This window comes from Simochromis diagramma, unplaced genomic scaffold (genome assembly GCF_900408965.1).
Source record: "Simochromis diagramma unplaced genomic scaffold, fSimDia1.1 OVJJ01000026.1, whole genome shotgun sequence".
Classification (NCBI taxonomy): Eukaryota; Metazoa; Chordata; class Actinopteri; order Cichliformes; family Cichlidae; genus Simochromis; species Simochromis diagramma.
This window is the reverse complement of record NW_024386985.1, coordinates 9,981,426-10,006,569: the sequence shown is the minus strand read 5'-3', so window position 1 is coordinate 10,006,569 and position 25,144 is coordinate 9,981,426. Positions and strand designations below refer to the sequence as shown.

Below are 25,144 nucleotides of genomic sequence, written 5' to 3'. Positions count from 1 at the left end.
CCCAGACCTAAAATGTACCAAAAATGGCTGCAATTCCTCAATGGTGAATACTTTTGTCCGACCACTTCAGATAAACCAGATTCATTATACAACCTCAGCTTGAAACATAACGTGACAGTGTGCAAAAATATATGATCTGCACTGAATGTTTTTGGGCAGTTACTGAAACAATGGCCTAACAGGCTTGCGTGGCAGTATCGGTACGGACTGTGCAGATGAAATTTGAAACCGAGCGCTCTAATTATTCTCCTCAGCCTTGAGTATGAAATTGAGTTCTTTGCAAGCCCCTGAAAAACATGATTAAGGGCTGAGATGATTGGGTTCAGCGTGATGACAGCTTGTCAGGGAGAAACAACTCTGCTAAGTGAATTAGCTGTAATTATTTCTAATGGCTGAAATGAGCAGGCGGCTTTGTAAACAGACTTGGAGGAAATTTTTCTAAAATGTGTTATCATTTGCGCTTTCATTCAATCAAAATATCTCTCTACATTTGTATGCTATCAGTTATATTTTCTGAAGATAATGAGCGCAGATAATTTTTTTTTTTTTTGCATCATAATAGTCAGGTCCTGCTGGTGGAACCAAATTAAAAAGTGCCTGTATGAGACTTGGATATATTTAGATAGTGGTCCTTTGGTGCTTAAAACCCACTTCAAAGCATTAATATGCAGAATGTCTTTCCAGAGATCGAGTGACACAAAAAGGTGAGGTGAGACAAAATCTCACAGGAGGGAATGAGTGGTAAATGCTCTGAAAGACATTCAAAATGTGAAAAGGATGTCTATTTAACAGGCTAGAAGTGTGTGCCAAATGCACTGGAGAAAATGGACGTGGACTGTGTTGCAACTCAGTAAACTCCATTTTATTAAGCAGTGATGTATGATCGCATTTCTTGGAAACGATGAAATGATTTGTGAAAGATCGCTATTGAGATGCAGATTCAACAGGGAAATGAATTAAGGCTTGCAGGGACAACCTCGTTACTGTATCTCCATCATGATGGAGCATTACAATTTTAAAAATACTGGGAGTGCATGCAGACAAGAAAAAAAATTAGTAATTCGAGGATTTAAAAATACTGGCGTATTCTTCAGACGTGGATCAACAATCTTCAGATGTGAGGTACATTCAAAGTCATGATCATTGCACAAATCCCCATAATTTGTTTTAATGAAATGTGAACTGTACACATTTTATTTCGAGGCTTCTTAAACTAAATATAAAAATATACATTCCAGAGTTAAAGCAGTCATCTGAGACGTCATTTTGAAATCCCAGATGATATTTTATGACCTTGAATGAAAACTAAATTGCTAGAAACCATTTGTCTTCTAAGACACATCTCACATCTCTTTCTAAAAACGAGCTTTTCGTTGAATTCGACATCAAATACTGAACGTGTGCTTGAAAAAAGTTCTTCATTTTTCTTCTGAAATTCACTTTGTCTTCTTGCCTTTTGGCCTTTTGGTCTTTAGTCCTGATTTGTTGGCCTCATCCTGTGAACCAAGAGGGGAGGATTAGAGAAAGAATGATTGTGTTACATTAGCACTCTATTTAATGGTGCCAGAGCTTTTTCCGTGCTTAATATCTGAGTGCTTCTTTACAGCTCATGATAAACTCTTTTGCCTAAAACTCCCGCTGTGTTTGCAAATGTGCAAATTGCAATGTACTGATTGACATGCACCATGCTGTTTTAATGTATTCCTGTAATTGCATCAAACAAAACATTGCCATCCTAAGTACTTTTAGGAAACATCCTCTGCTAATTATTAGTCTGGCAATCCAGACTGCCAACTTGTAGAGAACTCTGAAACCTCTGTTACATAGTACAGGGTGAACAAATGTTCACTGAGTCTGTCTTGATGCATCAATTTTGTCTGAGTTTGTTTTTCATATTGGCGTAGAGCTTTATACAGCAGGAAATTGCTTTGATACCATTTTTAATAAGTGACTCATATACTGCAAAGTAACCGGCAGTGACCTGTTCCTCCTCAGGTGTGAGACTGATTCAGCTCTTTTTTCCCCCCTCTAAACTGTAGTCTCTTTTTCTCATAAATCAAATCCTATCCAGGTATTCAGAGACTTTATGCAATTTTGGATTTAGCTTTTGCAAAACTGATCTCACTCACCTTACCAAAAATGATTTTCTCCCATTCGATATTGTCTCATTGGTTGTTGGGTAAGTATGCTGACTTTTGTAAAGGCTGTACACTGTTAAGAAGGAGCCCTGGGACACTGATTTCAGGGACTGACTGTTTCCTCCTCAAAGAATAAAAAGTTCCAGATTTCCACCAACATATCTTCATAGACGAAATTAAATAAGTGTGCCTCAAGGGTTCGGGTCCTGTTTTTTTAAATTTATTTTTGACATACACATCAACCCATCATTAAAGCTTGACTCAGGAAATTCTTAACAGTTATCAGTTTAAGGGACGTTATGAGGCTGTAGCTGAGAAGACCTCCTCGTTTTCTCTCTTTATTGCTTTCCGGTGTCCGGTGTACACACGACACAGAAAATAACCAGCTACTCTGAGGTTAATGTGACATTTTTTTTTTAATTCATCATGTCTTTGAGATGAATCTGACTTAAACAATCCATCCTACCGCCAAGGGGACATTTGTGAAATTTCTCCATATTTAGTGAAATATAGTGCTGTGCAAAAATCGGCCCTCATTTCTTTACATTTTGCTAGGAAAATGCAAAATGGGTACAGTGATTTAAACATGTACAAAATTTGTTGCCACTGATGTTCAGTCGAGTTCTTCTATAATTTGGTGAATCTCAGCTTTTTCTTCCTTTTTCCTAAGAATAATTTCTTGTCAGCCACCCTGTCGATGATGAGACCTCAGCAAAGCATCTCTCAGGCCCTGTGTCAAGCCTTTGCTGGATTTCTTCCTATTTCGTAATGGCTTTCAGCTACTGATCATCTGATTTAAAAAAATAAATAAATAAATAAAAATCTTTTTTTAGGCCTGCCACTTTTATCCTCCAGTTTTCTTCAATTTTCTGAGGACACACAGCACACCATGCCAAGTGATTCCCAAAGAATTATCAGGCTAACAGCTCTTTGGGAATCACTGTCTTTGTTAAATATGGCATTTGTTTTTATAGATTCAGTTAAAGAAACTGGAAAAATATGTGGTTTTGTGACAGGCTGCTAGCAACAAACCACCTAAAGATATCATTTAAAATTTTCTGTTATATGTAAACACTCTTTAAACTGGTGTCTCTTTTATGTTTGAACAAATCATAGGTAGGTGAAACTAAAAACAAATGGTCAAACTCAAAAGAAAACTTTCAAAAACCTCAGGAAAGCCTTAAAACTATTTACTTACAGAAAAGTCTGGCTTCAAAACATAAAGGAGGCTCAATACTTGTTCCCTCCCGGGGCAGATGGCGGGTTGACTGGACCAGCGCAGACATGCTGGAGGACCGGATGCACTGTCTACACCAGCTCTCGCTTACCTTTACCCGCCCCTGTTGCCCGTCTTGTGTTTCTATGGTCTATTGACAATCATGTGCTTTTTGTGCTGGGGTATTTTTTCTGTTCTCAAACTGTTCTCCCATTAGGTGCTCAGTCTGAGTGGAGTTTTTTTTTCTCCTCCTCTCACCTCATGTTATGTATTTTTGGTGATGTTTGTGTAAAGTTTGGTCAGAAGGTTTCTTTGTAAGTGCGCATGCGCCATTAGCGTGCTGCCTGCTGTAACCTATAATTTCCTTCGGGATTAATAAAGTATTCTGATTCTGATTGAATAATACTCAGGCACAGTGAAAAATAAGAATGTCATATATGAGCTCATGAGGTAATCACAAATTACACCTCAGTACGAGATATTGAGGAGGCTACAATGTTAAACTCAAGCTGATATTTTTTTTTAAATTCAATTTAAACGGAGCCAATTTTAAAAACAAGGATGAAACCTCCTTAAATGCATTCATGTCCCTCCCTTATATAGATGAGGGCTCCTCAAAGCTTTGGTAACTGAGTGTCAAGTTGGTGCTGCCTAATAGATACATTATTGGGTTTAATGTATCTGTTTAGCAGCACAGTACAACCTGAACAGAGATCATTATAATGACCTGGTGCTTGAGTTTCAGAGGGCACAGTTTGAAAGCAGTAGTGTATTACTAGTGTTAAAAAATGTATGGTATGACATTACTTTCATGTCTCAAAGTGCAAGTGTTAATTTTAATTATATTTGCAATTTGTCCGTTAAAATTGTTTTTTTAACTGTAAGTAAGATGACTTACATTTCGTCACACCAGCCAAATCTGGAAATATTAAAAAAGCTTAGTATGTATGGACAAATGTCTACAATGCTCCACTCCTGTGTCTTACTATAGAAATGGTCGAATGAAATACAGTACAAAGCGGTATAGTTTTCATGAATTCTGGCACTGGCCTGTGGGAGGACCCTTGTTCTAGATTTTTGTTAGGTTTGAATGACTTAAGTTATTTGAATGTCATAAAAAATAGTTTTGAGTCATACTTCACATGTTCTAAAAATAAAGTGTTTGTTTTCAATCCAATCTAATCATCTTAAATTCTTATGCAAATTTTTAGTAGACTTCATGAAATGGAGTGATTCTGCAGAGGTGTTAAGTTCTCCTTCCACAGGCAGCAAATTCTAATAAGTTGTCACAGAGTCTGGGTTTTACATCCAGCGGGAACTGGGACTTTGCAGTCAGGAAGGGAATAAAATAAAGTGCTGATTTTTACAGTGAGTTGATGGGGTTTGGAAGAAGGACAAACTTTTAAAAATGTAGGTTTGCAGTACCTTTAATCTATCTGTTGCAGCCACTCAAAGGTCAATCATGTATCAATGGAATAACTTTGGAGAACACAAAGGCGACTTCAAAGCAGACTGGACCTAACTTCAGGCCGGTGAAAGCGTGTTTGATCTCCAGAACATGTTGCAACCAGACACTTTGTAATTAAAGTGACGTCTCACTGTAACTATACTGTGTAACAGTACAACCCCGGCATTCTGACTCTGCTTTGGATGCCAGAAAGGCAAAACCTCGCCTGCAGTCAATCTCTTTGTTTCCAGATAATTGGAGGAACACTGGGTGGTAAGTCAATTAAACTACAAGAAACCAGGTGGTCTCCTGCATCAGAAAACTGGCAGCAAAGTCAAATTTGACTGATGATGTGTCAGCAGAAGATGACAGAGCAATGTGTAAAAGGCTCAGAGTGTGTCTCACCGTAGAGGCAGTGTATCCCTCCTCCACCAGGATGTTACGAGCACAGTTGTTGATGTGTTTGAAGCGATCGGGACCTAACAAAATGCCCCCGAACCACCTAGACACGACCACCATGACATTACGCACGTCCAGGATCTGTTGTGAGAAATAAACGTGTAAAATGAGCTGGCTGAAAGCTTTGATAGCTGTTTTCAAACTGCATCAGATATATTTTACACTATATTTGATTTATAATAAACAGATGAATCTTCATGAAATGCATCTGACTAAACTTCCAGTCTAAAGCCAAGAACCTATAAATCTAAAATGGATGTATTTGTGGTGTAATTTCTTAGAGTTAGACAGAGATTTATTTTACGTTCAATTTCGTGTGTTCAATATGTGGTTTAAGGACACAGTCAACTTACATTAGGACAGAAACAGAAGGGCTTGATGTTCAATTAATTCATTAAATCACATAATTGAAATATTCTACTCAAACACAAATGAAATAAAAACTACAATAAAACTAAATATCATCTCAAAAAACTGAAATAAGACAGTTTTCTAAGCAATAAAATACCATAACATCAGAAACGTTTAAAAGACCATTCAGAAAAAGTACAATAAATCAACTGTCTACATCTACATGAATGGCATTGCACCCTGCAATGAACATATGGATAATTATCACCCTGCTGTGCTGGAACGTTCAACTATAAAAAGCATTTTGGCACCTTTTACATGATTGCTTTGATTTTCCTGTCAAGAACTGTCAAGTCCAGCTGCAGCAGGTAGCTTTTTGCAGCGCTACCTGCCTTGAACCAGTACCAAACTGCAGACATGAATTTGGCAAATGTGTGAAGTACTTGGCAGCCAACGAGTGCATTGTTCCCCTCGGGATTTGCCATAAACTAAAACCCCATAAAAAAGAGTGAATATTAGCCTTATTCAGTAAGTTCAATATTTAATTGTTCTCTCTCTACCAGTCTAATAACAGTTTTATGTTTACAGTTTGTTTACAGTTTGTCATCTTGATACCTCCAGATGGAAAAAGAAAAAAAAAATGCTACTGCAGCTTTACAGGAGCAGCCAGAAACGTCAAAGGTGCACTCTCATATCTCTAAAGTTTGTTTGCAAATAAGATGTGCAATATAACAAATGTGTAAATATATAAAACAGGAAAAGCCTTAAGATTGTTTTTCTTTTTAATTGAGACTGTTTCCCCATGTTCCTCTTCAAGTTCTGCAACTCTTAAGTTTGAGCGCACAAAGATTAAATTGAGATTAATGAAATTCCCAGTAAATGGCAAAAGGCTTATTTTCCAAAACACCAGACTGTGGTCTTAAAATGAAGTGGAGAACTTTACTTTGCACTGCCACAAAAACCAATCTGTCTTTTGAAGGGACTCATCCACATCTGACTGCCAGCTCTATCAATAAGATCCCACTTTTATTCATCGCCACACACTTCCACATTCACTGTGAGCGTGCACACATTTAAATGAGGAAATGGGAAGAAAGCCTTATGAAGAGGAATGAGATTAGAGGAAAAAAGATTTGGGAAAAGCTCTTCATGTAAATTGCTCACTATGCTGAGAGTGTTGCGAGTAGAAGATTAATCACTGTGTTGCTCAGAAAGATGGAGGACAGCAGATCCAGTTACAGGTCAGACAGCTACAGGAATTTACCTGATTTCTTAAATCTGCTCTCATGCCCGCGAGTTAGAAAAGAAATCTATAAAAGGCTGATAGCTTGAATCAGTCTGGTTTTAGGATTAAAAGCACTGATTTTCCTTTATCATTCTCCCCATTTACTATTAGGAATATTAGAAGCAGTGGGTGGCATCCATGCAGCGCCTGGAGACTGACCTCTGATGTGAGCCAGTCGTTGGTCAAGGACACAGTGACAGCAAAATTAGCCTAGCGTTGTTTGGATGAAAGAAACCGAAGAGGAGCTTTAAAGCTGCCCCTGCGCTCGGCCAAGGCTCTAACTCAGAACCATTTTCCCTAACTGAAGAATGATCTTTTTTTCCACTCTAAAAAAGATTTCCTCTGCAGCTTAGCTTTTACTTGCACCTCGTAATATCTAGCATCATAGTTAATGGATTGGTTCTTACCTAGTGCTTTTCTACTACGTGAGCACACAAAGCACTTTGCACAGCAAGTCTCATTCACCTCCATTCATACATCACTTTGCATCAGATCAGCCTCCAGAGCCACATAGCACTTCTATCCTCCCTTGTAAAATTGGATCTGTCACTATGAAGCACTCCTGTATCACTCACATTATTCTCTTTCTTATTTTCAATATAAATATATAGATTATTATATTGATTATAGCTACACTCTGTTGGTGTCGAGAAAGCTTTAGAATAGAAGAAATAAAGCTTAATGCGCTTCCTTGATAGCAAATATAGAACATATAATAACACAGATGCAGGTAAATTAGATTTTCTTTGAATTCTTTTAGCATTTAAAAGATAATTTAAAGCAAAGACTGGCTGAGCAAGTTTTTAAAGCGAACATATGAGCGCTTGATTCATCTGAATTCAGTGTAGCAGATCTCAGTTTCTGACATATCCACACCGATAATCCAATGCACCATTTCACAGTGATTTATCTCTCTAACAGGGCCACACTGGCAGCGGCGACTGCTGTCATCCTATGAATGAAAATGAACTTTGACACGAGTCATGGACTTCATCTGGAAAAGCTCTGACACGACGCAGCACCTAGGAGTAATGAGTAATGACACAACTACTACGAGTCACTGCTGAGCTTTGTGTTATAGGAAACTTTTTGTTTGGTCACAAACCTTTTACTGGCTTTCATTCAACGTTACAGGGAAACAAAAACTGTGTGGACAATAACACATTTTAGTGTGATGTGGGTGTGTGTGTGAATCATAGGGCCATCTGACAGTAAAACCCAGTGACAAGGGCTTCTTTGATATTTGAAATAAAAGGATTAATGACTGTGTGAAATTATTATAGTGGGACCATAGCTCCCAGTGGAGGAAACCTAAACACCATTTAAACATTAGAAGCGTGGTTTATACTACTGCAGCCACATCCCCACACAAAACAATCTCAGTTCTGTTTTTCTCAGCAAGTACACTTCTCTGAATCGATGTTCGGCTCTGCCTTAGAGACCGGCAGCTTCAGTATTTCCACATCACATCATCTCAGTGTCTCAAAATCAACCCTGACAGGCTCAAAGAAATTCATTAGATAGCCTGTCTAATTTAAAAGAGACGCAGTTTTGACGCTCTGTTATGGACATTAGTCTGAATTTTATGAATGTCCTGAATTGATTTTCACTGGAGTTTTGAATACATATTCTTAAAGCTTTATGTGACACCGTCAGTAGATTACTTACTTAATCTATTAGAAGGGTTGCTTTTCACAAAACTGAATTAATACTTCTTCCTCCCTATACAGTTGGCTGTGGTTTAAGGCCATAACTGGAAGGTCAGTGGTTCGATCCTGGGCTCCTCCATTCTGAATTTCAGTGTCCTGAATGCCAATGCCCTTGACACATTACTGTTTGTGTGTGTATGTGATAGGAGTACAGATTATACTTATATTAAACGCTCACAGTATAAGGCACTTTGAGTGGTAGGACTGAAAAGGTGTTAGAAAAAGTGCTATTAAAAGTATAAATGAAGTCATTTCAATAAAAATGGCAGGTGTGCTATAAGAAACTGCAACAGAATTTAAAATAAGGCCTAGCATTCAGTGTATAAACATTTTTATACCAACAAGAGAGACTAGCATGCTCAATAAGCTGTGACATTTCTATAATCCTTATTGTCCATTAAGCTGAAAGGCATTAAAAAAACATTATCATTAAAATTAGGAGCATCCTGTTTCAGAAAGATGCTGAAAATTGTTACTTTGAGGATTCACGGCTATAATATATATGTCAGTATGTCCTAAAAGCTCTCTGACAAAGTACAAACAGTACTGTTTATGACGCTAACCTCCATTATACCTCAAAATGCCTTATAATATGAAAATAAAGCTCTCTGCTTTCAGGAGTGCCGGCTTACTTGCTGTTATGAGAAGCAGAAATAGATGTAGAACCTTCATTTATTAGGCTAATTTCACAGTTTAGGTTAAAGTCAAATATCCTGCGATGTTCCCAGTCTGCTAAGGAATCTACCATAATGCACTGACCAACTCGTTTACACATGCATTCACTGTTGATGGCTCTACTGCATGTCATTAACTAATCTCTCTGATGTGTGGGTTTTTTTCTGTTTGTTGATCACGGTCTCTCTGTGCTCCTCTTTGTTCTCTTCTCTTTCTCTCACCACCCAACTGGTCACTGCAGATGCCTTACCCACCTTCTGCCAGAGATCTCTGCCTGTTAAAAGGGAGTATTTTTTTTCTCCACACCAATTTAAAGTGCCACTCGTACTGGATCGCTGGATCAGTCAGCTTCTCATAGCAAGGTTGTAGCATTGTCTACCTTACAATATAGGGTGTGTCGTGAAAATTAAGATTATGTTTTGGCACTATATAAATAAATCATAAACTACATTAAAATACCCTCAAACCACTTAATGACATCAAATCTGTCTTTAGTTTCAGAACACCTCACCCAAAAATGCCCCCATTGTTTACTGATACAGAGGATATAGGTTACAATACCAGGACCTTGGAACTGGAGAAGCCGAATGTAACTCGGCCGTGTTTTTTCTTCATATTATTCGCACTTATGCCTTTCCCGCTGTGACATGTTATTATTTTCAACAAAAAGGACTAATCTGCTTTGGTGGTGTGACATAAACTGTCAAAACTGTCACAACAGCTACCCTCATTAAGAGTAACTTATTTTGAATGCCAGTAAACACGAAAAAAATGTCAAGTTTCCAATTTATGCTGCAAAATATGATATTAATAAGTGGTGGTTATCACCACTACCATACTATATGTCTACAAGTGCGTGCATTACGTGAAAAACATTTAGGTTGATATTGTGGGAGTTTGCCTTACTGATAACAATCTTAATTGCAAAATCACAGCAGTTTCCATATTAAACTGTAAGTGGTAGCATGTAATTTTGACTGCTTGAATCATTAATGCCCATCAAGGGACTGGTGTTGGGTATTAGCTTCAGCTATATGCAAGGCTATGTAAATCGGACACAACTGTCAGTGTCCTTTAGAAATAAACTAAATTATGCATACTGTGAAAATTAACAGGGCAGCACAGACTCCAATTAAGCAATGCAAAAGCCAAAGGAAAGCTCAAGGCAGCCAGCAGATTTAACAATGTGGCTGCCGTTACTGGGCGGACGCTTTTGTGCATTCAGCTTTGGCTAACTGACTAGTTCTTTGGGGATTTTTACCTTTTTAACAAACATAACATGCAGTTTTGGTATGAAGCTGAAAGAGTTATCTGTTGGACCAAAGCCAGCATTTTTTTTAATTAAATGATAACCTGCAGTAAATGGAGCAATCTCCCCCCCGCGGCTGTCTCGCCGTCATCTTCACAGTCCTGCAGGAAGCTGTGCTTGTCCTCGCAGTAAATCCTACAACAGACAGAATCACAACAGCTTGGTTTTAGGCGGGAGAGCATTAAGACGTTGTGGTTAGTGTGACACTGTGACACTTAAAGCCTCTTCACCGGAACATTTTTTTTAGTGGTCTAAATGTCACAATATCCTCCCCGTGAGTAATGACCACCCAGGCAGTGCACCAACGACGCAACATCGACCTCATTAGACGACACTTTAAAAAAAAAAAACACCACACATCTCACACACAGGCAATGTCTGAGAAAACACAAACACACACTGAGAAAGGCCACACACACATACACACATCTTTTCACATTATGCACAGTAGTGTCAGAAGCCGTCATTTTCTCTGGTGCTTTTTTGACCTTTAATTGCAGCAATGAGCCCTTTGGGCAAGACAGATGAGCCTTGAATCTTTACTTATCTCATGTTCTTCTCCACTGTGGGCGTAAACACATACAGACATATATACTTTATTTATATTAGATCCATTATATAATAAACTAAATAATGTATATTAATTTAATTTATTAGATTGAACCCCCTTTATTAGATGTTTCCTGTAGTGTCCTTTTAATCACAACTGATTTATTTCACATTTCTATACCCACACATGGGATGTCTCGATTGAACTGACAAGTCATGCTACATCTTTTAAGTTGGACCCTCACTTGCCATCCAAAAGCTTGAATATTATTCTTTTCCCATTGAAGCTGTTTGGGTAATTGCCTTTTTGAATCAGCCAACCTTTCATAAGCTGCCATTCAATTCTCAGAGAAAAATTTGCTTGATACAATTTTAAATTCAGTGATTGCAAGACGTGCAGGCCCTGAAATAGCAAAGCAGGTCCACGCTGTGGTACTCCGTCGTGACATTTTAGTTCAGATGAGTTTCAGCTGGTTTCCAGAATAGATTTTCTTGTTTCACTTTAGTTTTTATTGTTTGAAAATGTTTAATTTTAGTGTAGTATTATCGTACGGATGCTATGTGTGAGGAGAATCAGTGAAGATATTACAATAAACACACAGAAGGATTTGAAAGCAGCTGGCTCACAGTCACGTAGATATCTCAGTCTTAATGAACACATTCATCGATCATTAATCAGGCAAGTTGTAGTAAAATTTTGCTACCCAGCTAACAAATATTTAGACTAAGGCTTTTCTAAGTTCACAAAGTCATTTCATTTAGTTTTTTTGATTTCGTTCTATTTGTCTGTCTCATCATAAGCTCATCATAAGCTTGTTGCTGAATTTCCCAGCATTTTTGTGGTCTTCCTCTATTTAGAAAATTCTTATTCACTATTTTTCTTGCACAGATCTCTGAAGGTGCTTTACTGTTACAATTGCTTTCTTTTACGCCTCTTATAGGATTCCACATTGTGCTCCTGCTGTGATCAACTGCTAAGAAAAGCAGCAGTTTTTCATACTGTGGAATATAAAACTCACAGGGCATTAGAAATGCTTTCTCTATAATGTCACTTCTAAGGTTCAGAGAAATTCATGTTTAAGGCACGGTTTACATCATATCATCATTCTTTACATTTAGAGAAGGACAAGTCTACAAATCACACTCCCAATCTTATCTGATCTACTAGAACACTTGAGACTTTGCAGTCTTTAGCACGGTGGTTCATTATTTTTCCAACCCACACTCAAACAGTATAACTGCTTGTCTGTTACTACTTTAGTGTGAATGTGTTTGTCTATAATTACAACTTAGATGAAGAGCAAACCACACATTTTGAATAATCAGTGTAGAAATCCAAGCATTACAAAGGGTTTATACATTTTTTTAGCAACTATATAAGCGATATGTGACATTACTAACCTGTATGCATAAATATTATGAGTGGCACTGGCAATCTTCTTGTTTTCGTACAGCTTCTCCAGGACCATTTTAACCTGTAACAAATAATGTGGGGAGTAATGAAATGTCACTCTCAGATGCATTTACACTGACTTTACTGCAGAAGCAAGGCATCTCCTTTTCAGCACTGTGTTAGCTGCAACCTGCTTTCATGCTAAAATCCTGATTGAAGGCATACTAAAACAGCAGTGATGTCCAAAAGAAGGTCACACTAAAAATGATGCTGTATTTGTGCAGATGACAACTTGTCAAGTCAACATGCTGTCTAACACTGCTGACTAATGCACAAAGCAGCATTACTCAACTGTTTATGAAGCTAAATCACCTCATGTATTAATTAAACAGACACTGAAAGGCTCAAAATAAAACTGAGGCTTGACTATAGTGTGACAAAAATTGGTTTTACATTCATGCCTCCCCTGCCTGTTCCATTTTTGTAGTGCTGTCACCGTCGTGTCACCTTCGAGTTAGTTACCAAATTTAGCCAGTTGGCTTCTGTGCTGGCAAAGGCTACAGCAACACTTCAAAAGTTACTCTAAAACAGTTAACACACTGTATGTAACAGACAGACGTAGCTTTCAGCTCTGAAAGATGATGGCATCGTGCCTTAAACCTGCACTCCCTTTAATGACCAGAAGGGGGCAAAGGGGGTCACTGCTTAAATAACCCATTTAATCGATGACCTCTGTAAATGCTGTCCGAATGAGTTAATCACTAGTCTCAAGTCTTCTTAAATACAACATTTCAGACATCATGGTCCGCATTAGTCTAAAAATTTCAGATAAAGCAGGGTGTGTTTTAAGGAAGGGCTACCTTGAAAGTTACAGGCTGCCACCATATGAGTGTACAGTGTCCCTCAGTTACCCAGTCAAATCCACCGTCACTGGTCACATCCATTTCCATAACACCAAAATGCAAAGAGTGAAAGCAGCACAACAGGTTCACCAACGGGTGACTTCATTATGGATACTGTGGGTTGATTACTGATATATTCATATATATATATTTATACAGGTCAAATGACCCTAGAGGACACAACTGCAGATAATCACAGTACACAGAAACAGTAAATAAGTTCAGATTAGATTTGTGCAATAGTTACTGCAGACTGGGAACTCTGTTGACTCTGGGACTTCATTGGCTCTAGCACTTTATATTGTGTGCAAGTGGTTTTATGGAGTCCTTAATGTTTTTTAATATCATATTTTCTCATATGCACCAACCGGGAGTCTCACTCCTGAATGCAATGACAATGAAAGCCCTTTTATCTTATGCCATTTAGTACTGACCAATTTAGAAGAACAAAAAAATAGGCTATACTGAAGTTGAAAGAAACTAATTACGTGCCCAATTTGTTTTTCTTTATATCTATAAATGAAATCAGTCACTTCCAGATCAGTATATAAAATTATGGAAATGATGTCCAGCTCTTCGTCTATTTGGTTTATGTCCTCTAAAGAGGACAGCTGTCTGCGTAAATATTTTTATACAAATTGCAATTCACAGCAGGTGGAAGCTTTTAAGATAAGCTGGTATGTTACCAGAGACTCAGAGAGTGAGATTAGCATGCAGGAAGGAACCAGATGATGTTTCAGATATAAATTATCTTCCACTCATCAAGTATTTCTGTTGAATTTTGTATGAATTGTTGATTGCAGAGAGGATTCATCATTCATGAAAAAAAACGAGGCACAAAATTCAAACTGTACACTGTTGGAGCTCCATCTTTTTATGCATATCATTTTTTATTATGCTCATTTCCATGCTGTACCTGTCTGGGAGTCACCACAGGCGCCAAATGGGGCTGGAAGGTACTCCGTCGGTCTGTGATCGGGTTTCCATGTTTAATTGGAGGCAGCTCCTCATCTACAAGATAAAATATTATCCGTAATAAGACAGAGACTGATTTTGTCAGAAATGATGCCATCGTAGACTAAAATGTGCTTTTACCATTTGCCTGTTCCAGGAAGAGGTGCACATTTTCTGTATTCAGTCTGAGACTGCTGAGATCTGGAATGTCTTCATCATCATCGACATCCTTCTCAGCCGTCATGTTCACTTTTTCTGGTTCTTCCACTGAAGGAGGTAATATAAGAAATGTTATGTCATGTTAATAAGAAAGTTGATTTTTTTTATGTCCCTGATGCCTGTAAAGGTCTTCACCGAGCTGTCTGTAGTCTCAGGGTGCCTGGCACTGAAATGACACCTACTGAGCAAATCATCCCCAAATTACCATTACATAACCTTAACATTGGCATGTGAATGCATGATAATGCTAATATAATCTTCAACCAGAATACTGTAAACGTGACTGAGTAAAGTGCCATCGATAAAACAGGAAGGATGTGACTGCAAATTAATTACAACACATCTGACAACATCTAATAAGCAAGCCAATGTCGAGAGATCAAACACCAAAAGCCGATCTAAAGGTGCTGACATTAGAACCCTGTTGTTATGGAAACAAAGGTGTGCCATGTGTGAGGACGGCCTTCATCAGCTGATAATCTATGCACATATAGATCATGTCTTATACGCGGTCTTTCAACACAATCATAAATAAATGTGCCAAAAATTAAATGCATGCATGACCTTCCCTCAGCTTTTGATCATAGCAAGCTGATATCATAGCAGTTAATAAAATCTGCTCTTTGAAAAGTGTGCCAGCATTAATATTTAAGTATCCTCCAACAAAAGTTGGGATTTTAGAGAATAAGCTTTGTTACCTGTCTATATTTTTGTAAATCCCATGAAAATATCAAACCAGCGATGCATTAATAACAACCATGGCGAGCCAGATGGGTTGTTAAGCAAAATCAATTGGAAAGCCTTTGGAAAAGGGCATGCTCTTGTTAAAAATACTAGGAAAGATGTTTCTGTTCTTCCCCACCAATCTGATTAATAAACCATAAGATGTATCTATAAGAAGCATGTAGCTTTTAGGCCTGAAACATGTACAAATGTACAAGTGCTTGAAACTTGTATTTATTATAAATGAGCTGTATGACGCATCACCTCTAATTGCAAAAAGAAGAAGTCAGGCAGCACAATAAAGCCCTCTTGGTCAGTTTTTCATAGATTCATTTGCCCGTTGCATCTGAATTTCAAACACCAAGGTGTTGGTGGCCAAAGCTGTCGTCCCAAGGTACAGTGGCCATGTCTTTCTTTTATATACAGTCTATGCTTCAGAGTCAGGTCATTCTCAAATGCACGACCGTGTCATCTAGTGTAAGTGCAGCTGAATTCTCTGAGCACATGTGTGTTTTTCACACACTGTGAATTTTCCATTAGCGTGAGAGCACCTACATGTAAAAAAGCTGCAGTCCAAGGACTTTCAAGCATTAGCAGTCAGTGCAGGTAACGATGTCGCTTATAGGTTCTTTATTCTTCAGCACACAGAACTGACAAAATAAAAACCATTAGGCAGATATTTATGTAGTTAGACCCGTTATCACTCTATGATAATTAACTGTAAGCTGCACATGGAGATAAATATAGATTGTTGAATGGATAATAAACTGAACTAATTACTTAAAGCACTAAAATACATATGTCTATGCTACAAATCATCACAATTAATTATTTCTAACCCTAAATAGCCTTAAGACTAAAAACATTACAAGCTTATAATTATACATTTAAATTAATTTCAAAATTTGACTTGAAAATGTTCCTTCAGTTATTGATATAATGACCTACATCTTCCTGCAGTTATCCATTTAAAGAGGTTAGTGGTAGTAAAGTAGCTGCTCTTGTTCATTTTCTTTTACCACTCAGCTGACGCTAAACTCAGCAATGCCAAATAGGTCTGAACTGAATGAAGCATGTGGTCATACCGGAGCAGAAGTTCTCTGTTTTTTTCCATCCACTAGTATATTTATCTTAGAAGTTATTTTTAACTCTAAAAAATGACAGAACTCTGTGTGTTTGCTGGGCACTATTTTCAGCTGTGGATTAGCACATTTTGTTTAGGTGTTCTTGAGCAGCGGTCCCCAACCCCCGGGCCTCGGACCGGTACCGGTCCGTGAGTCGTTTGGTACCGGGCCGCCAGAGTTGAGGCTCAGGTGTGAAATGTGTGGTTTTCAGGGTTTTTATCGGTTTTCAGCGTTATTTTGTTATTGTTTTTATCGTTAACTCGGTTTTCCTGGGTCTTTTCACGTGTGTTATGAATAAATCTTCTTTTTTTCAGTACCGGTACTAGTTTTATTTTGTTGTATTTATCCGCGACACCTTAAAGGCCGGTCCGTGAAAATATTGTCGGGCATAAACCGGTCCGTGGTGCAAAAAAGGTTGGGGACCGCTGTTCTTGAGTATTCTGTACGCATGAACTACTTAAAACAGACAGTGGAACATGTCACCAAGTGCGATAGTGTGACTCACTCTAGTATTTGTAAGAGTATATCAGCTACAATTCATTGCCTTGGAGAAAATATGCAAATGCAAAATTGTCATAAAAAGCACGTACCTTTAAAGGGAACTAAAAAAACAACCTTGTCAACAACAGGGGTCTGTGGCACAGAGGATTTGCTGCAGCAGGCTTGGCATACACAATACTTTTTAGTAGAATTAATCCATCGTTGTTTGTGTGTGTGTGTGTGTGTGTGTGTATGTGTGTGTGTGTGTGTCTTTTCCTAATAGGATTTGATAAAAAGGCAAATACAGACTTTAATACGTGTGTTTGTGTGTGTAGTAGAAGTATATTTTTCAGGGAAATAAAAGCTAACAAATCTTAGAGGACCAGAATAAAGAGAAGAAATGGCAAAGTTGAGCTGCTCATGGATCTAGCATGTTTTACGCTAATAAAGGTTCACAATATTTATTCTATGCCTGCACACAGCACAAACAGGACAGAAGCACACACACAAAATTACAAATCATTAAAATGTTCTATATTTAGATGAATAAATTCTGTTTTTCTACCTTTTTTCCTCCTGTGCGATCTAATGAATCCAAACTTCATGTCTTTTCTCATGTTTACCCACTTTTCATTTCCTTTTCTGTGAAGTGTACATCTTCAGACTCATCATCCCCCTCTTCCTCTTGCACACAATGTCCCTGTCTTTTGAATGAATGAGCTGCCAATCCCGCTCCTGAGCTGAAGTGCTGTGACCAGTTATACTTATTACCACATGAATTGCAGAAAGGGGAATTATGACACGCAACAATGGGGAGGACAGTTAATATTTTTCAAGCTTGTTGCTCAAAAGAGACCGTCTGCCTCGATAATAGATGCTGCTCAGCGCTAGATAATCGAGACAGACAAAAAAGCCCCCTTCTGAAAATCTGATTCGGTGTGACACTTGTAGAGAATCTTTAATTTGAGTACCTTTATGTCTTTTTACACTTCAAAAGACTCTGCCGGGGTAACCAAAGGTATTACACTGATATCGATCTCAATTCAGCGCAGTCACTCAGAGTCTTGAGGAGTTTTTAATGCCCCTACAGGCCTCATCTTATCACAGCTTTAGACCGCACTAGACAGTTGTCTTAGGAACGGAGGAGTGTTCTAACAAAAAAGAAGAAGCATCAAGTGGGTAAGTGGGTTGATCCAATAACTGACCTGCTGGTAATCAGTGGTCTAGATCCCGTCCAATGTGTGGATTATCGTGTAAACAAGTCCTTGGAAAGACTGAAACTGACATTTTTCTAAACCCACTGCCAAAAAGTTTGTCCAAAGAAAAGGTCAAATGAACTGCCTCATTGACTGTCACCCACTTGCTCTAACTCCCACTATAAATAAATGCTTTGAGAGACTCATCCTTGTTCGCATTAAGGCAGCCATCCCTGCTGACCTCGACTCACGCCAGTTTGCATATCAAGAAAAATGATAAACATAGGATGCAGTCATCACAGCTCTCCAGCTCTTACACAGTTTGTGGGTTTTAACTCGGCTGTAAATATAGTTATCCCTCACAAACTAGTTCACAAACCTAAGCTTAGGCTGTTAGTAGTGCATGTGTTCACTGGACATCCTGAGCACCCAGAATGTCAGGATGGATGATACTCTTATCTTGAACACTGGCACATCACAGGGGTGGGTTCTCAGCCCCCTCTTCTACTCGCTGTTCACTCCTGATTGCTCTCCCATTGACACATAAAATTTGAAGATGATACCACCATCTGATATATGACTGTGATGAAAAAGCCTGCAGGGAGGAGGTCAGGCATCTCACACACTGATATTATCCCAATAATCTGGACTTAAACACAAGAAAAAATAGCAGGGAAATCAAAGTGGACTTCTGAAACACACTGATCACTCTGCCCTTTGCCACACAAAGAAGAAATAGAGAGGTTAGCAAGCTTTAAGTTCCTTTATGTTTGCATCTCGGCCAACCTCACCGGGACCACAGACATCTCCCATCAGGTGGGGAAGGCCCAACAGAGGTTTTACTTCTTGGGGAAGTTAAAGCACGCTCACCTGACCTACTGTTGCACAGTGTGGTTCGTCAGTTGCATAGAAGAGAACAGAAAGGCTTTGCGACAGGTGGTGAGGGTGGCAGAATGTGTTATCGGTGCCACTCTACCCTCCCTCTGTGACACTGGTTGACTCCAAAGAAAAGCCTGTTGTTTTATAATGTACCACACCCAAACCAGACTTCACCTGTTCTTCCCTCTGCTCTCTGGGAAGAGATTCAGATCAATCAGGACCAAAATCAGCACCTTAAAAAAACTCTTTCTTATTCAGTAAGAATAGACTGTCCTCTAATATCTGGAAATTTAGTTTTAAGCATCTTACTCGTATCTCTTGCACCGTGCAGTGTTATTCTCTATGTGCTACCTCACTGTGTTTATCTTTATTTCTATTTATTTTATGTTTATACTGCAGGCTGTTTGTCTTTTGTTGTGAAAGAGCTTTAGAGCCGCCGAGTGGTTTTTCATTGTTTTGTGAACAATGACAATAAAGATCTATTCTATTCTATTCTGTTCTAATTTATCAGTCGCAGCCACTTGACAGATTAATAACACAGTGAGCTACTTTCAGCTACTTTCACTTATTCATGTGGTGGCTCCACATGTTTGATTTGGCAGTTTGTACCCTTCCTGACATGACTTTTCCTGTGAATGTGTAAACCACTACACTATGTAGACAACTAGTCAATGAGATAACACAAAAAAGCCAAGAAAAAAAAGAAGTACAGTTCTGTCAAGGATAGATACATGCAAGGATAAAATAAGAAATTTAAGCTTAAAATGTGATATTTCAAAGTCAATTTATCCAACATGTCTCACCAAAAATAACCTACAAAACCCATATGCTGTAAAAAACCAATAAATGATACAGCTTGTTTGGGTGAAGCAGCCCAGGAGGGTCATTTAACTCTATAATCCAGCACATGGAGTGTCGTTTTTACACCTTTAACTTCATCAGTTTGTATATAGAGACTGTTAAGCCTCAGTCCTTTAATATGTATTCAGGAATCACGTGCAAGTTTACAGGAGACAGTGCATACACACAGACTGTAAATAAAAGATTGACATAGCCGCTGTAATGCCACCGGTGGGTAAGGCCCTAATTACACCGTCCTACAGACTGGCAGGTGACCCCTGTCAACCAAATATTGGCCCCTGTCAACCAAAGCAATGACAAGGAGGCTTCTGGGGCAGCACCCTCTCATTTCCAGCAATAACTTGCCAACCAGTTAGAGAATGCACATTGCTCTCTGTAGTTGCCAGCAGGTCAAGAGGCTTGTGTGACTGAGGCCTTAGTGGTTATTTTACTTTGTTGTATTTTGCTTGTTTGTTTTTTTCTAACATATGTGAACACAGTTTAATGATATGTTAGCACTGGTGAGTTATTAGCTGAAGCTAAAGCATTCTCAAACTTGGGTGTCGCCGTCACCCGCTCACCCAGCAGGGTGACAACAATACCCCAGTGTTTTACAGCTAAGGGATACAAACGAAACCAAAACAACACATACTCACAGAAAGACACTATAAACTGAACAGCTGACTCCTTAGCATCTTTTAGTAAAACCAGACAAGAACGTGAAGAAACCCCTGTAACCTAAAGTGGCCACACCCTTAATTCTGCATAACTTAACATAGTTCCCATGGATGAATTATATAAAAACTAACCAAAGTGCATTCACTATCAAGGTGGAAATTATTTACTTTTTGTACCAGGGTGTAAATATAATTATTTTGAGAGTTTGAGACTAAAATGTCTACAGTTACAACTCTATGAATTCACCGAAGCACTTCTGGAGAGGTCAAGACTGAGGTGGTCTGTCAGGTGTTATTCCGAGTCATTAAAAATGGCCATAAAGTGGGACCTCAAGTGGGAATTTCCTTTTTCCACACCTCACCTGTTTCTGAGTTCTGGGACTTCTCAACGAGGAAATCTCTAACTTTTTCTACCCACAGGTAGAGGATGCTCTCCCCCGCGTGCTCCCTATAAAAATGAAATATTTTTATGTGAGGGTGGGTGAAATAAGAGGCATGTAAACTACAGTGATATTAAATCATGGAAAACAATGACAATGAAAGCTTTTGATGTGGCTAATATCCCTCTACGGTATCTCTTCATGAAGTCAAAAATTATGAAAGGCACTCACACATAGATGTCTTCCAGGCTGTTTGCCAATTTGGCCCTCTCAGGGCCTCGCAACCACACTGCACTACAACAGCCGAGAACAAACGCAGGGTTATTGAGTAGGAGTAGGAGTGGGCCGTTGAGTGGGATGCTGTTCTTTCAAATCATCAGAGCTCTTCCATATTAAATTTGAAAGGCAAATCAGACTTACTTGATCTGGTATATGGGCGGAGCTGCGCTTGGATAATCAGGTGGGAGAATTATCTGATCAATAAAGGGGGGAAAAAATCAGAACAGCATTACAAACAAAAATGCATGATGGACACTAATATGCAATTTTCTGCACCTGCAAACACGCCGTCAGTTTTGGCTCCTCCAAGTCGGCGGATATTTTAATGCAAAATATCCTGGATGCTTCATCAATCACACACCATTCATCACCATAGATAGAAGACAAAGCCTCAACCTCTTCAATCTAAGAGAGAACGAAGAACAACAAAGCAATTAGATTAATCATATCAGACTCGGTGGTGATTGTTTGGACCATGGATGCACAGAAAGTTTCACTCACTTTATTTAATCCGTGTGTAACTGACATTTAATTTGATTCACAGAGGTACTTCAAAAAAGCATTAACTACCCCTTGAGTAGAGGCAGTAAAGTGTTTAAATACCTGGGGTCAACCTTCCAAAGCAACAGACAGTGCACAAGAGAGGTGAAGCACAGAGTACAGGCAGGGTGGAGTGGGTGGAGATGAGTGTGGTCTTGGTACTGACAAAAAGACAGGAGGCTGTGTCAGAGATGCTAGCTGAAGATGCCAAAATTAGAAATGAGTACATGAGCACCTCAGGTCAAGCAGTTTGGAGACAAACTAAGAGAGGAAAGGCTGAGGTGGTTTTCGACATGTGCAGAGGAGGGATAGTGCATATACTGGACAAAGGATGCTGCAGATGGAGCTGCCAGGCAGGAGAAAAGAGAAAGACCTCAGAGAAGGTTCAAGGATGTCGTGAATGAGGACATACAGAGAGTTGGCATTACAGAAAATGATGATAGGGATAGGGTGAGATGGAAGGAGATGATCTGCTGTGGCGACCCCTAACGGAGAAGCCGAAGGAGTTGAAGTTTAAAGCATTTGTTTTTCGTTTTTGGAAATATCCTTACTCGCTTTGTCTCCAAGATGCTAAGATGGTAAGAGAAATGCCATGCTTGCATCTGTACATTATGTTTATTGAAAGATCTAGGAAACAGTTAATTTAACATAAAGGCTGTAAGTAAGGGTGATAAAAAAAAATACCCACCTAGTTTGCAGATATGAACTTTTTGCTAAAATGGGCTGAATGCTGCTGCTGACTTTCACTTTCACATAATCTTCACAGACTTTGTAGATAAATAAAAAACAGTCTATCTGCAACATGATGAAGGACTTTCAGCTATTTCTATAAAACGTTACATTTTAGAATACTGGCACTTTATTTTCTTGTGCAAGCTTTGATAAGAGTGGAAATACTTCCACAAAAGCACTAACTCTGTTGTTAATGGGAAATGGCCGAACAAATACATCACACCCCTTTCACTTCCTGATAAAATTGCCCAAATAGCTCTTTCCCCTACCTATCTGACTACCACTACTTCATTAATCACTGTGGTGGAACTTATCAAGTGAAAGGGGCAAAGATGAAGTGTATTTAATAAGAATATTCAAATTAATGTTTTTGTTTTTACACTCTTCTGGACTAACTTTGGAATAACCTTGGGACCTGGAGCAGCTCCTCAGCTTGGCCTCGGCCATAAATTAGCTGTTGTAGCTCTCATCCCACTCTGTGCACATCAGTGTCTTTTTGACAGGCAAAGAAGACTTGAACATCAGAGGGGCAGAGCTGTATGTCTGAGATGATAATAGCAGGAGAATCCTTGCTCATACATAGACAAGACTAAACCAAGGGTGAGCAGTTAATTTTTCCAAGGGGCAACATGGGAAATTGGGCTGTTGCAAAAAAGCTGAACTCAATTCACTTCAATGTTAATTTTTATCTCTTTATAAAATGCTACTGGTAAGAGTAAATATTACAATTAGGCCCTAATTGTGTCCACTTGGGAAATTGAATTGGCCAGCCCTGCTGTAAACTGAGTCCTTAGAGCTGTTTTAAGAAGGCCTTTGTCTCACTGGGATTACTTGTACTTAGATTGATCTCAATAATTAAAACTTATTGGCCTTTCTTAATATGAGCAGCCGTTATTGTAACAGTATCTACACTCAGCAGCCATTTTATTAGTTACACCTTGCTAGTTTCAAGCCGGAACCCCCTTTGCTTTCATAACTGTGTTAAGTCTTTGGGAAATAGATTTAAACAAGGTGCTGGAAATATTCTTCAGAGATTTTAGTGTGTATTGACATGACAGCATCACACAGTTCCACCTGCACATCCAACCAACTCGCCTGTTCCAGCACATCATAAAGCATGTGGATACTATTGGATGAGATGTGGTGACTCTGAAGGCTATTTGATTTTGTGACGTTGTGATGTTCAAGAAACCAGTTTGAGATGATTTGTGAAATGGTGCGTTATCCTGCTGAAAGCAGCTGTTAGAAGATGGGTACACTGTGGTCATAAAGGGGTTATAACATTTAAATGATGCTCAATTGGCACTAAGGGGCCCAAAGTGTGCCTAGTAAATCTCACTTACACCATTATACCACCACCACCCTGAACTGTGATATATGGCAGGAGGGATCCAGGCTTTTATTCTGACCCCACCAGCCGAATGTTGCAGGGTTGGTGTGTTGCACATTTAGAGATGTTCTTCTGCATTACTCGGTTTTAATGAGCGGTTATTTGAGTTACATTCCTATCAGCTGTAAGCGGCTTGGCCATTCACCTCTGACCTCTGGCATCACAAGGGACGTTCACACAGAGAGAACAGGATATTTTCTCATTTTCAGACCATCTTCTGTAAACCCTAGCAGTGGTTGTGTGAGAAAATCCCAGCAGATCAGCAGTTACTGAACTGCTCAGAGCAGACCATCTGGCACCAGCAACCTTGCCACATTCAAAGTCACTCAAATCACCTTTTTTCCCCATTTTGATGCTCAGATTGAACTTTAGCAAGTCATCTTGACCATGTCTAAATACCTAATTAAAATGAATTTCTGCCATGTGATTGGCTGATTAAATATTTGTGTTAAGTAGTCATTAAATAGGTGTACCTAATGAAATAAGACAAGTATCAATATGTCCCCTTTGAATATGTGAAGAAAAGCAATGGGACAAATCTGAGCTGTAAACTGAATGACAACACACACACACACACATTGTGAGATTACAGCTAGTGATCTCAAGACAGTATATGTCATTATTTTCTTTATGATTCCCAACTTAGATGCCAATGTTTACTTTCCCTGAATATAAAGACAGTGGGTACACAACTGTATAGCAACAAAAATTAAATTATGTATGCCTGCGATGGTGTTCACTTTTTTCCCTTTTTTTCTGCTGTTTTGACACTTTGCGTTGATGTGTGGCCTCTGTGCACCCTGCTGCACCTGCTGCGCTTCAAACATCACTTCCAAAAGTGTTAATGAATCCAGACACCTTGGGAACAACCTTCAGTATATGTGTGTGTCTGTGTATGTATGTTTATTCAAGTTTTTTATGTGCTGCTCATGTATATTCATCTTCATCTTAAATAACACAGCAGGGCTTGTTCAACCTGTCAGCTCTACATCTACCGCATTTGGCTTACGTGCTCTCACCAGGCCAGTTGAAAATATTACAACAAACAAGACATTTCGCACAAACTGACAGGATTGCCTAACTTTTTCTGAGGATTAAAAAAGGAAGTACTTTGTGCTTACTTGAGCCTGAAGATCCTCATCATCCCCCGGAGTTATGATATCCGCCATTTATTCTTCTCATGACTAAGTGTCACCTATATTAAATGTGTTGATTATTCAGTAAACCACAAAACTCATAAGACACACGTACATGAGTTATGTGTTGACGCCCAGCTCTGAGAAACTACTTCCTGGTCA

At 38.9% G+C, this 25,144-nt stretch overlaps 1 protein-coding gene across 1 annotated transcript; it reads right to left on the bottom strand.

Moving 5' to 3' along the window:
• Nucleotides 1-836: 836 nt before the first annotated feature.
• Nucleotides 837-25,144, bottom strand: impact (impact RWD domain protein). Its single transcript, XM_040040237.1, has 11 exons — nucleotides 24,968-25,144; nucleotides 21,461-21,589; nucleotides 21,326-21,378; nucleotides 21,137-21,199; nucleotides 20,888-20,973; nucleotides 14,529-14,654; nucleotides 14,350-14,444; nucleotides 12,540-12,613; nucleotides 10,634-10,724; nucleotides 5,207-5,341; nucleotides 837-1,496 (listed from the first exon to the last, which is right to left on the bottom strand). The coding sequence occupies exons 1-11, from the start codon at nucleotides 25,013-25,015 to the stop codon at nucleotides 1,437-1,439; spliced, it is 960 nt and encodes a 319-aa protein (XP_039896171.1). The 5' UTR covers nucleotides 25,016-25,144; the 3' UTR covers nucleotides 837-1,436.